At 40.6% G+C, this 13,073-nt stretch overlaps 1 protein-coding gene across 2 annotated transcripts in view; it reads right to left on the minus strand.

Moving 5' to 3' along the window:
* cpsf1 (cleavage and polyadenylation specific factor 1) overlaps nucleotides 1-13,073 on the minus strand; it is a 167,762-nt gene that overhangs the window by 138,114 nt on the left and 16,575 nt on the right. For both annotated transcript variants that reach the window (XM_060825237.1, XM_060825236.1), the window contains exons 4-6: nucleotides 12,223-12,356; nucleotides 10,732-10,812; nucleotides 9,792-9,943 (exon numbers count right to left, since the gene is read on the minus strand). In XM_060825237.1, the coding sequence (XP_060681220.1) occupies nucleotides 9,792-9,943; nucleotides 10,732-10,812; nucleotides 12,223-12,356 (367 nt within the window). The remainder of the gene's footprint in view (nucleotides 1-9,791; nucleotides 9,944-10,731; nucleotides 10,813-12,222; nucleotides 12,357-13,073) is intronic.

A 13,073-nucleotide genomic window follows, 5' to 3' on the forward strand; every position in this document is an offset into this window, starting at 1 on the left:
TGATCAGGTCAGTCATTATCTTATTAAATGGCAGAGGAGGCTCGATGAACTGAACAGATTACACAGAACATTGAACAGTACAGCAAAGAACAGGCCCTTCAGCCCTCTATGTTGTACCAAGCTTCTATCCTACTCCACAGGTGGCAGTGCATTCCACACGCCCATCACTCGGTGTAAAAAAAACTCTCTAACATCTTCCCTAAACTTTCCTTCAATCACCTTAAAATTATGCCCCCTCATGATAGCCATTTCCAATCTGGAAAAAATGTCTCCAGCTATCCACTCTATCTGTGCCTCTCATCATTGTGTGCCTCTATCAAGTCACCTCTCATCCTTCTTCACTCCAGTGAAAAAAGCCCTAGCTCCCTCAACTTTTCTTCATAAGACATGCCCTCTAATCCAGGCAACATCCTGGTAAATCTCCTCTGCACCCTCTCTGAAGCTTCCACATCCTTCCTATTATAAGGCAACCAGAAATGAACACAATATTCTAACTGCAGTCTAACCAGGGCTCTATAGAGCTGCACAATAATCTCTCAGCTCTTAAACTCAGTTGCCTACTAATGAAAGCCAACAACCCTATCAACTTGGGTGGCAACTTTTAAGGTACCTATGAACATGGACCCCAAGATTCCCCGTTCCTCCACACTGCCAAGAATCCTGCCTTTGACCCTGTATTCTACATTCAAATTCAACCTTCCAAAGTTAATGACTTCACACTTTCTCAGGTTGAATTCCATCTGCCACTTATCAGCCCGGTTCTGTATCCTGGCAACATCCTGTTACAATCAACTACAGCCCCCACACTATCACGCCACCAACCTTTGTGTCTTTGGCAAACTTAGCAACTCCACTCCCCGACCCCTTCCATTTCCTCATTCAAATCATTTACAAAAATCACAGAGCAGAGATCTCAGAACAGATCCCTAGAGAATACCAATAAAGGTCCAGGTGTTCCTATGCCTTATACAAAATGGTTCACTGACAGCCAAATGAGGCTAACTGCTGATAGGGATTTTTGCAATTAGAAGACAATTTCCAGTGGGTTTCCTCAGGATATAGAGGAACATAAATAGCCATTCAGCCCCTCAAGCCTATATAACCATTTAATTAGATCTTGCCTATTACCTATCTCAATGTCATTTTCTTGTGCTGTCCCCATATCTTAATGTTATCACTCTATAGCAATCTGCCTTGAACTCACTTGTAGGTTCATGTGTTTTATAATATATATTCACGACTAACTAAAATGTAGAGGCATGATCAAGAACTTTGCAGACAACACAAAAACTTGCTGTGTGATCAATAGTCAATAGAGAAATTGTGCACTGCAGGAAGATATGATTGGATTGGTCAGATGGGCTTAAGAGTGGCGAATGGGGGATCCAAGATGGTGGCGACCCAGCAAATCTGAGTCTATAGTGCTCCTCCCAAGACTTGGGCAAAGTGACCCACGCACCTCCACCACACTCACCAAATCATTTAAAATAGTTTTTGCTTAATCTAATCAGTGGCTCAATACTGAATTTAAACAATTTAATCTCCTGTAAAAATGACTAAAGGGAAGGGAGCCTGGAGTTCTCAGCAGGCAGGAATCCCTCCCCCACGCTCTCCAGCTGCAGCAGAAGCGTCCGCAGCCGCCCGGGGCACTTACCTATGGCGGCGGGCCTCATGGAAATAATCTCTAAACTGATTGCGAAGATTGATGCCTTCATCGAAGAGTCCCGGAGCCAATGGGACTCACTCTCGGCTGCGCTACAAACGCACGACCGAGACATCAAGGGAATTGGGCACCAAGTCGGAGGGGCAGAGCTAAAAGCTGCGACCTCCGAAATTATAGCAGAATTGGCTGTGGATCGGGTCCTGACTCTTGTACTGCGAGTCCGGACCTTAGAGAATCACATTGACTATGTCAATTCTCAATACTGAATTTAAACAATTTAATTTCCTGTAAAAATGACTACAGGGAAAGGAGCCTAGAGTTCTCTGGGCCTTCCTGAACGGGAAGAGGAAAGCCAGCTTACAGCGTTTCTTGAATAGTGGCTTCCACAGCTTTTAAATCTGGAGGCTGGATCAGGCCAGTTAAGGGTAGAATGGGCCTACAGGGTTGCAATATGCAGGCCCGGCTCAAACCAGCGCCCCCGCCTGGTCCTGTTCCAGCTGCAGAGCTATAAGGAGAGGCAGATTCTCTTAGAAGCTTCCAGAAATCTTGGGAAAGATCCCCAAACCATGATTTATAAAGGATCCAAGATTATGTTATTCCAGGACTTTTCCCCAGCTCTGGTCCGAAAGAGGAAGGCGGTTGAGGAAGCGAAGAAGTGTTTAAGGGACTTAAATATTCAGTACTCCTTGCGCTACCCAGCGACGCTACGCTTTAACCATGAAGGATCCATATATAACTTCGGATCGCCGGAAAAGGCCAAGGAATTTTTGGACTCTTAGATAAATTGTAAGAATTAATTGATGTTGTTTAGCTCTCCCCCCCACTCCAGTTTATATCCCCCTTTTTTTATATTAATCCCTTTTTTTTTAAACCTTACTGTTTATCATCTTCAGGGGTGGGGAGGAGGATTTATTTATTTGTTCTCTGTTGTTGTGGTTCTGCTCGCCGAGCTGGAAGTTTTTGCTGCAAACATGTCGTTCCCTGGCTAGGGAACATCATCAGTGCTGTTGGAGCCTCGTGTGAAGCGCTGCTTTGATGTTTCTTCCGGTATTTATATTGGTTTGTTCTTGCCGTTTCCGGGTGTCAGTTTCAGCTGTAGTGGTTTGTATATGGTGTCCAGGTCAATGTGTCTGTTGACGGAGTTTGGGGATGAATGCCGTGCTTCTAGGAATTCTCTGGCTGTTCTCCGTCTGGCTTGTCCTATGATAGTGGTGTTTTCCCAGTCAAATTCATGTTGCTGGTTGTCTGAGTGTATGGCTACTAGAGATAGCTGGTCGTGTCGTTTTGTGGCTAGCTGATGTTCATGGATGCGGATTGTTAGCTGTCTTCCTGTTTGTCCTATATAGTGTTTTGTGCAGTCCTTGCACGGTATTTTGTAAACTACGTTAGTTTGGCTCATGCTGGGTATTGGGTCCTTTGTTCTAGTGAGTTGTTGTCTGAGCGTGGATGTTGGCTTGTGTGCTGTTAGGAGTCCTAAGGGTCGCAGTAGTCTGGCTGTCAGTTCTGAGACGCTCCTGACGTATGGTAGAGTGGCTAGTCCTTTTGGTTGTGGTATGTCCTCGTTCCTCGGTCTATCTCTTAGGCATCTGATGATAAAGTTGCGTGGGTATCCGTTTTTGGCGAATACCTTGTATAGATGTTCCTCTTTTCGCAGTTCTGGTGTACTGCAGTGTGTTGTGGCCCTTTTGAATAGTGTCCTGATGCAGCTTCGTTTGTGTGTGTTGGGGTGGTTACTTTCATAGTTTAAGACTTGGTCTGTGTGTGTTGGTTTCCTGTGTACCCTTGTGGTGAATTCTCCGTTGGGTGTTCTCTCTACTAACACATCTAGGAATGAGAGTTGGCTATCCTTTTCCTCTTCTCGTGTGAATCGGATTCCTGTGAGTGTGGCGTTGATGATTCGGTGTGTTTTTTCTATATCTGTGTTTTTGATGATTACAAAGGTGTCATCAACATATCTGATCCAGAGTTTGGGTTGGATTTGTGGTATGGCTGTATGTTCTAACCTTTGCATAACTGCCTCTGCTATGAGTCCCGAGATTGGTGATCCCATGGGTGTTCCGTTGATTTGTTCGTATATCTGATTGTTGAATGTAAAGTGTGTGGTGAGGCACAGGTCCAGTAGTTTAAGTATGCCGTCCTTGTTGATAGGTTCGGCCTCCTGTGTTCTGTTATGTATGTCCAGTAGGTTGGCTATTGTTTCTCTGGCTAGGGTTTTGTCAATTGAAGTGAACAGTGCCGTCACGTTCTCTACTTGGCGATTTTCTCCCGCTTTTTTTTTTAAATATACATAGGCCGGGGGGTCTAGTTAATGTTGCTGGGGGGAGACGGTTATCTTATACTATTTTATTTCTGTCTTTAGGAGCGGGGTTGTTTTCCAGTTATTTTATATTATTATATTTAATTATTACTTGTTGAGGCTGTAATTTTATAGTTATATATGTTTTTATACATGGTATTAACATTACCAAAGGTGTTGGTGTGGGTGGGTGGGGGAAGTAAGGTGCTCACTGTTAACTCTAGCTCTGTAGTATATTTGAATTTTCTTCATCCTATCAGGGGGCACCTGAGTCATGGGTGGGGCACTTGTTGGGAGAGGATATGATGGACTTTTGGAAGGGAAGTGATATCCCCTGGGAACAAGGGAAAATCTCCATTTAAATAAGTTTTTTTTAAATTTAGAAATAGTTTTTCATTATATTGATAAGAGTGTATTAAAGAGCCTTTATTTTTGCAAACTTTACATGCTCTATGCTTGGGATGTTCTGGATAGGGTTTCCCCTCCCGAGGGGTCTCGGATTTGCCCGGAGGATTATGGTTGATCGGTCGGTGAGTGGTGCACCTGGAATGTCAAGGGGAGTAATTCACCAGTCAAAAAGGAAGAAAATATTATCAAACCTCAAGAAAGAAAGGGTTGATATAGCTCTCCTACAGGAGACACATATATAGGATAAAGAACACTTGAAATTACGACAGGGTGGATTTGATCAGGCCTTTCTTTCTTCCTTCAGCTCAAAAAGTAGGGGAGTTGTTATTCTTATTTGGAAGAATTTCCCTTTCAAATCCTAAATCAGATAAAAGACGAATCTGGACGATATATTCTGATTAAAGCCCTTATAATATGGGATCTTAAATTTGTATTGCCCCCCTGCACATCCTTTTAAATTTATTAAGGAAGCCTTCTCAAAATTGATGGCTCTTGGTACCCATCATACAATTAAAATCTCCCCCTATAATTGTATTATGGATCCGGAAATAGGATTCCCAAGAGTACTGCAGGGGTATCTCCCAGATCTAGACAATTGGTGGATTTGAACAAAGAATTAGGACTAGTAGATATATGGAGATGCCTTCATCCACAAGGCAGAGATTTTTCTTTTTACTCCAATCCACATAAATGTCATACCAGAATTGATAAGTTTTTTGCCCCCTCGATATTTAAAAATTCCATATCATCCTGTAAAACAGACAGTATAGCAATTTCCGATCATGTTGCTGTATATATGTAAATCAAGGCGAGGAACAATGAGACATCCCCCGGCATCGTCGTATGGACCCCTTCCTGATGAAAAATAGTAAATTTGTAAAGTTCTTCTCTCAAGAATTTAAAACTTTTTTAGAAATTAATTTAGGTACGGCTAGCAACTCGTCAATGATGTGGGAGACCATCAAAGCTTACGCGCGAGGTTTGATAATTTTATACTCAGCGACCAGAAACAAATTGAAGGGAGAACAACAGAGTCTGCTTGAAGCTCGCTTAAAAGCGGCTAAAACAGCATACGCTGACAGACCTTCTATTATCAAATTGCAAAGGATTACGGCCCTCAGGACAGCTCTAAACACCACACTTACCCAAACGGCGAAGAGGGAAATATTATTTGCAAAACAAAGGTTATGTGAATTTGGCGATAAACCTGGTAGATACTTAGCATTTCTCGCAAAGAAACAGGCGGCCCCTCAAACTATCACGTCTATCAAGGAAAATACAGGTGCTCTGACTCATGATCATAAAAGGACTAAATGCAATCTTTAGAAAATTTTGTCCCGATTTATATAAACCGCAGGATTGCAAAGACAGCACTAGGAGGATGCAGTCATTTTTTTAAAAACCTGACCTTTCCGGACCTAACGCTGGAACAGATATCGGTCTTGATTGTTCCCCTAACAATCCAAGAAATACTTGATGCAATCAGGCAACTGAGTTGAAAAATGTGGTGCTGGAAAAACACAGCAGGCCAGGCAGCATCCGAGGAGCAGGAGAATCGACGTTTCGGGCATAAGCCCTTCTTCAGGAATGATCATCACGGATCAATGTAAAAATCCTATAATACTAAACACATTAAAGCTTGGAATATAATGCGACAAAATGAGGGTAACATCCCGCTATGCTCCGATAGTGGGAGCATGGGGATTTCAACCAGGGCTTACAGATTCCACTTACAAACTCTGGAGATCCGGGGGTATCTCCTGTTTAGGGGATCTATTTAAAGAAGGGGTCCTGATGTCTTTTGAACAGTCGCTTCAGAAATTTGGATTACCTAATGGAGACCTCTTTCGATACTTCCAAATTCGAGATTACATACAGAAGGAGACTACGTTATTAGATAGTTTTTATAATCAGATCGAGAACGTAGAGTGCTATGGCCAGTGGGGGTAATCTTCTGTCAGCATTATTTATCAGTTATTACATTATGAAGTATCGGGAGATATGGACAATCTGCTTAAAATATGGGATCAGGATTTGGAACTGGAAATCTCTACAGAAACGTGGAATGACATTTGGGAAAATGCCAGAAGAATCACCATCTGCAACAGAACTCAGGCCATTCAGTTGAAGATACTTCATAGGGCATAAGCCCTTCTTCAGGCTTATGCCCAAAACGTCGATTCTCCTGTTCCTCCGATGCTGCCTGACCTGCTGCGCTTTTCCAGCAACACATTTTCAGCTCTGATCTCCAGCATCTGCAGTCCTCACTTTCTCCTTGATACTTCATAGGGCCCATATAGCACCAAACCGATTGGCAAACTTTATGGCAGGAGTATCTTCAATGTGTCCCAAATGTAAAATAGAGGTGGGCACTCTTGTACATTGCTTATGGACCTGTCATAAGATCAGTAGATAATGGACTAAAGTAGCAAGTGCTCCGACAGAAGTCTTAGGAAGGAAATTAGAGTGGACCCTGTGTCTCTCCTTTTGGGCTTTTCGAACTTACCCTCCCTGGATCTGCACGGGAAGAGATTATTTTCTATTCTCTCTTTCTGTGCAAGGAAAAATATGTTGGTAAACTGGGTGGCTGAGGGCCCCCCTGAACTTTCAAATTGGCACAGATTAATTATGGAATGTATTCCCCTTGACTTCCTCACAAACATGGTGCACCAAAAGACCGCATTACTCCATAAAATATGGCAGCCCTTCTTGAATTACATAAATACAGATATTTCGGTCATCCTAACAAGGGCTTTTATTTAAATGAGATGGTGAACCTGGCTGGTCCGGGGCCCCTTGGGAGAGGAATCCCACACAAATACGGGCTTTGTTACGATTTGATGTTAATACATTTCAAGCATGTATCTCACTACCCAATTTCTGTGTTATCTGTCGTTTTTTTTTCTTCTTTGAATAATGTAACAGACTTAATTATACACTCTGGTTAGTTGTAGGTTAGATTAGTAGTTAGTTGAGTTTTGTGTTTTTTTCTTCTCGGTATTTTTTTTTCTGTTTGGTAAATTTTGGTTATTATTTATTTAAGTGAGTAAAAAATGAGGTCTGCAGATGCTGGAGATCACAGCTGCAAATGTGTTGCTGGTCAAAGCACAGCAGGTTAGGCAGCATCTCAGGAATAGAGAATTCGACGTTTCGAGCATAAGCCCTTCATCAGGAATGATTTATTATTTATTTAAGATTTAATTGTAAATCAATGTTTATACTTGGGTTTTTTTATTTGTAAACTTGTAAAAATGTTAAATTTTCAATAAAAATATTAAAAAAATAAAAAATAAAAAACATTTTAAAAATTAAAAAGAAAAAGAATGGCGAATTGAATTCAACTTGGAGAAGAGCAAGGTGGTGCATTTGGGCAGGTCTAACCCAGTAAAAGAATATATAATTAATGGGAGAATGCCAAAAGGTACAGAGGAAGTGAGAAATATTCATTCCCAGATTCTTGAAGGTAGCATGGACAGACCATTACGTGTTTAATAATGCATATGGAATCTTTCCCTTTCTAGAAAAACTGCAAAGTCTTACCAGACCATAGAGATGCTCCCTTATTAGAGGGACAACTGGTGGTGGAGTTTAACCAGAGGTTCACCTCACCTCAGGGTAACCTCAGCAGGTGACAGAATTGAATCCACACAGTTGGTATCATTCTGCATTGCACAACCACCAAATGAGCTAACCATCCCCCTTTACATAGAATATAAGAGCCGGAGGCAATACCAAGCAATATAGTCATTAGCTGGGCCACACTGGAGTACTGAGCACAGTTCTAGCTACCACATTATGGAAAGGATACAATTGCACCAAAGAGATTTGCAAGAATATTGCCCAGGTTGGAAACTTTTAGACTGAAGCTGCTCTCCTTATAGAAGTGGGTGTGAATAGAAGATTTGATTGAGATGTCCAGAATTATGAGGGACCTGGACAAAACTGGTTGGAAAGATCTATTTACCTTAGCAGAGAAGCCAGTGACAAGGGGCATAGAGCTAAAGTGATTGGTAGAACGGTTGGGAGAGAGATGAGAAAAACATTTTCACCCAGACGCTGGTGGGGCCTGCAGCTCTCTGAAAAGAATATTAATGGCAGAAAACTTCAATGCATGAAATGTTTCTAGATATGCATCTCAGGTGCCATAACCTGCAGGGCAACAGGTTAATTAGGAAAAAATGGGATTAGGCCAAGTGACTTGTTTTTCAGCTTGCACAGATGGGCTATGTGGCCTATCTGTGCCATAAAATTTCTATCATATTACAATTCGAATTTATGAACATTTATTCCCCTTTTCAATCTTTTCTTCTTTGAATTTTTTAAAAGCCAAGCTTAATATTCCTGACTCACTACCCAATCCTCTGAGAACTTCTTTCTAATCATGTTTAATTTTGATTTTGTAATTAAAAATATGGCCTAATTGCAGTTCAATTAAAGTAGTGCATTTACCAGCCTACAGATAGAGCTACAGACTCCAAAGTCTTGTCTCTTGATAAATTCCATCCCGGTCTTTGTTAAATTGTTGACTATTTACTTCTTGTCAGCACCTAGGCAAACTGCCATTGTTCATGAACCAAACGTCTGCACAAAATACTAGATGGTAGCATGGTTATGGTACTGGACTAATAATAGGAGGCATGTTCTAGAGACATAAGTTGAAATTTCATCACAGCAGTTCAACACCAGAATATTTTTTAAAACCCTTCTGGCTCAATCATGTCCTTACCAACACACTAGGCCATATAGAACAGGAGTACTACTGGAAGTAACATTTTGTCAAGGCTTTCCATCTTGAGATGCTTTGGATATCTTGATGCATGCAAGGTAAAGCAGAACAACATTTCCCTACTGTAGAAGAGTATGTTGACTGGTTGGCAAATGATTGTTAGAGATTTTGCCATTGTTAGATAACAACTGACAGTTAATATTCAAGCTTTCAGTTTGTCCTTACTGGTCTAATGTTTACCTGTTAACATTTCAGAGAATAGTTAAACTGATCTCTCTCTCTCACTCTCTGCGCCTTCTCTGTGGTTGTAATATTATATCCTGCACTCTGTTCTGCTACCCTGATGTACTTGTGTGGTATGATCTACCTGTATAGCATGCAAAACACTGTTCACTGTACCTCAGTAAATATGACAGTGAATCAAACTCAAACTCATTTGTAAAAACAGTGGCTCACCACAACAAGTATCATGAGTAATGCATGGTTTGGAAGTGATTATACATCCTCAAGAATTGATAAAGTTAAAAACTGCCACTTGGATCTGATTTTCATTGAAAAGTATTAGTTAAAACCCCCACAGACAAGATGTCAATGCCTTCATAACAATACGAACAAAAAAAGAAGAAACAAATAGAAATTGACAGAAGAACTTTAAATATGCATAAGTACACTTATTTTCTCTTTCAATTATAACTTACCCTTCCCCCATTACTCCATCTTGTTCATCACTTAAGGTGTCCCTTCGGAAAGGCAGGACTACTAGCTGTGTTCCATAGATCAGCATCACTGCACAGCGTCCATCCGGGTCCACGCGAACCAGAGGAATGTGAACATTTTGCACAAAACCATCCTGTCAAGAAAGAAGCAGAAAATAATGGAAGTTATTTTAGAAATTCAACAAGAAAGTCAGAGGAATCTTCTTTACGCAGAAAGTTTAAAAAAGCAGTGGTTGAGTCAAATAACATCAAAAAGATATACAAAAAGAAACACATTTAGTCGGCTGGGGGGAAGCTTCTGCAAAGTATAAGGAAAAGCATAGGTTAGCTGGGCCCAAATGGTCCACTTCTATATTAAATATCCATTAACCCTAGTTGCAAAAGTTCCAGTTGACTTCCAGACTCAACAGCTGAGAGAGGAGAAGGAGTTCCAAATTTCCACTAATCTGACAAGAAACACTTTCTGACGTCATCCTGAACTGCTAGATCAATGATGTGATGACTCCTTGTCTAGATCTCCCAAGAGAATAAATATTATCTAACCTCACTTTTTAATCATCTAAATGCCTCAGTTAGGTTTTGCATGCTAATCCTCTGCTTATTGGCATTCAAGTACTGAAATCAAAACGGAACTATTCCCTCCTCCACTTCCAGAAGTGGAAGAGTCGTGGCATTCTTTTCCATGCTCAATCCTTACTCTTCCTGCTTGCCTAACTACTAGCCCTTGATTTCAAAAATATCTCCCAAAACCTTTAATGGTACAAGAAACATAGCCACTTTACTTTCCAAATCAAAGAGGAAAGGAAGTCATTACAATCTACAACGAAAACACAATGGGGTTATAGGGCTAAAGATCTCAATCTGCTGTGTCACAAACACACTTATCATAAACATTTGGATACTCTCATAACTGAGATCCTACCTTCAGTTCAGGTTCCTCAAAGTAATGCAGTGAGAGGGTTTTCAGGTCATGGGTTCCTGGGTCATACTCAACCACAGACAGCTTAAAACAAAGAAAAGACAGGTGGTTTAAAAAAAATTCAAACCCTGCAGCACCAGGGCATCTTTAAGACGACAAAACCATCTGCACATCATTCGGCACTGTGATCTGAAGAATATATTAACTGTCAAGAGCACGTGTTTTTGGAAAGTGTAGCAACCACAGTGCGGCTCTGGACACAAAGGACCAGAACGTAATTTCAAATTGACTCCATTCATACATCCCTTGGATTTTTAGGTACCTGACATAAAGCCTAAATCCAAACAAATTGTTACAAATAGTTCAAGCTATTTCATTAACTGGATTTCCATTTAGAAAATATATGCTTATGAGAGAATGGCCCTTCTCTACCCTCCACTCTGGATATTGTAAAATTACCAAGCAATAAATAAGAAAAAAAAGACAAGTCTCCATTACGAAGTATTAAAGTATGAGAAATGTCAAAGGAACAGGAGGAATTTATCCATTCCCTAGTGTTATGAAGATGTGGGTGTACTATACTTGTAAGAGTAAAGCTAGCAGTGACAGCACCAAGTGTTTTCAATAAGGCACAATGTAACATGTGCTCTAGCCACTGGGGTAGCTAGTTGCCTGGAAATGACAAAACAGATTCGAATTAGTCCATTCAGTTTAAATTATACCCCAAAAAACATCAAATTCCAATCAAATTTGAATTGAATATATTGACAATCTTAAAAACCAAAGACACAATCCAATGCTTTGGGGGTATAAGACCAGGTAAAATTTGAACAGTTAGGAGAACTGCCACCAGACCAACATCTACAGACTGCTAGTCAGAACTCAGAGGTACCTGTCTGGAGGAGTTTGAACAGAGAAAAGCCTCAACACTGACATGGAGAGCCAATCTACAATGAAGGTAAAGAGAAGATTCGACCGCTGGCTGGTTTTAAAATTTGGATTTTTCTGGAAATCTTAATTGGGAGTTTTATCAGACTAGTATTATAGGAGGGAAGGTAAAAGATAGGTTAGAGGAAGGAATTGTAAATAGTTGTTAATTATTCTCCATTATACTTTGAGGAATAAAGTTGTTCATTTTTACTTTACAAAGCTCTTGGCCATTCGACGTTTTACAGATTACTGAAAGTTGATAAATCTTATGTGTTGCTGGTTTCAAATTAAGCAGGAGGGTTTGCCCCATGTTGTAACACTAGAGTATATTTCACTATTCCATTTGATCATGGCTAATTTATACATTATCTCCATTCACCCAACTTTGATTCCTTCAAAATACACCTACTCAACAAAACTCACCAATCCCTGTCTTCAAAATTTCAACTGATTGCATGAGAAAAATAGCACTTCCTAATTAACTGGAATGGCCTGAATTATTAGACCATACCCATTTCTTTTGGAATAGAAGAACACCACACATACACACTCATGTCGGCTTACCTTGGCATCCTTGAAGCTGAGGAGAAGTGCATCCCGCTTGGAGCCTGCAAGCTGGACACTAGCTATGGACATGACATTTCCAAAGAGTGAAAAAGATGCCATCTGCTCCAGCTTCTCTTTCCGACCTTTAACCTCTACACAAGAGACATTCATCAAAAAAGTATAATCCCTTTGATAATTTTTCATACCAATTGAAGATGAAATATGCATCCCTCAGTGCATGGTTTAACTATTCGCAGGCAAAGTCCACAGATCTATCTTCATCAAATTTCTGACAATTCACATGAACATTTTTAACGTTGCCAGTGAGTTGGAAAGTCAAACTAGGGCAATGTAAAAACCTTAAGAACATCAACTCCTTCAAATTGAAGATCAACAGGGATTTGGAAGATAGCAGCCCTTATGAACAAAGGCTTTCTCTCTTCCCTTAGGTGTCTCATGCCATTCAACCAGTCCACCCACCAAGACTGCTTCAGTCAATACTGATGGTACGTCTTGGAGAGTCCAGCATCACCCATCTTTAAGCTGGCATGAGGTGATGCTTATGTCTAAATGAGGTGCCAGCATTAAGGATGTAGCACAGTTAAGTCTCACAGGCATTTTTTTTCTATCCAGAGTTGTTCTTCCCCTCCCCCCTAACACCAATAGGAATCGCTGTGCTTACAATCACTAACTAGCTCACTTTTACCTGTTCTTTTACTAAATCATATCTACCTAAATTATGTCAGAAGCCAGCTATTTCATCTCAAGTTGCTTTCTAATGTTTCTAAATAGTCCTCCATCATATATCTGCTACATGTTCAAACACCTTTTTGTTTGATATTTTCAGGAAGGCAGAGAAAACCCTCTGC

Source organism: Hemiscyllium ocellatum, chromosome 5 (genome assembly GCF_020745735.1).
Source record: "Hemiscyllium ocellatum isolate sHemOce1 chromosome 5, sHemOce1.pat.X.cur, whole genome shotgun sequence".
NCBI lineage: Eukaryota > Metazoa > Chordata > Chondrichthyes > Orectolobiformes > Hemiscylliidae > Hemiscyllium > Hemiscyllium ocellatum.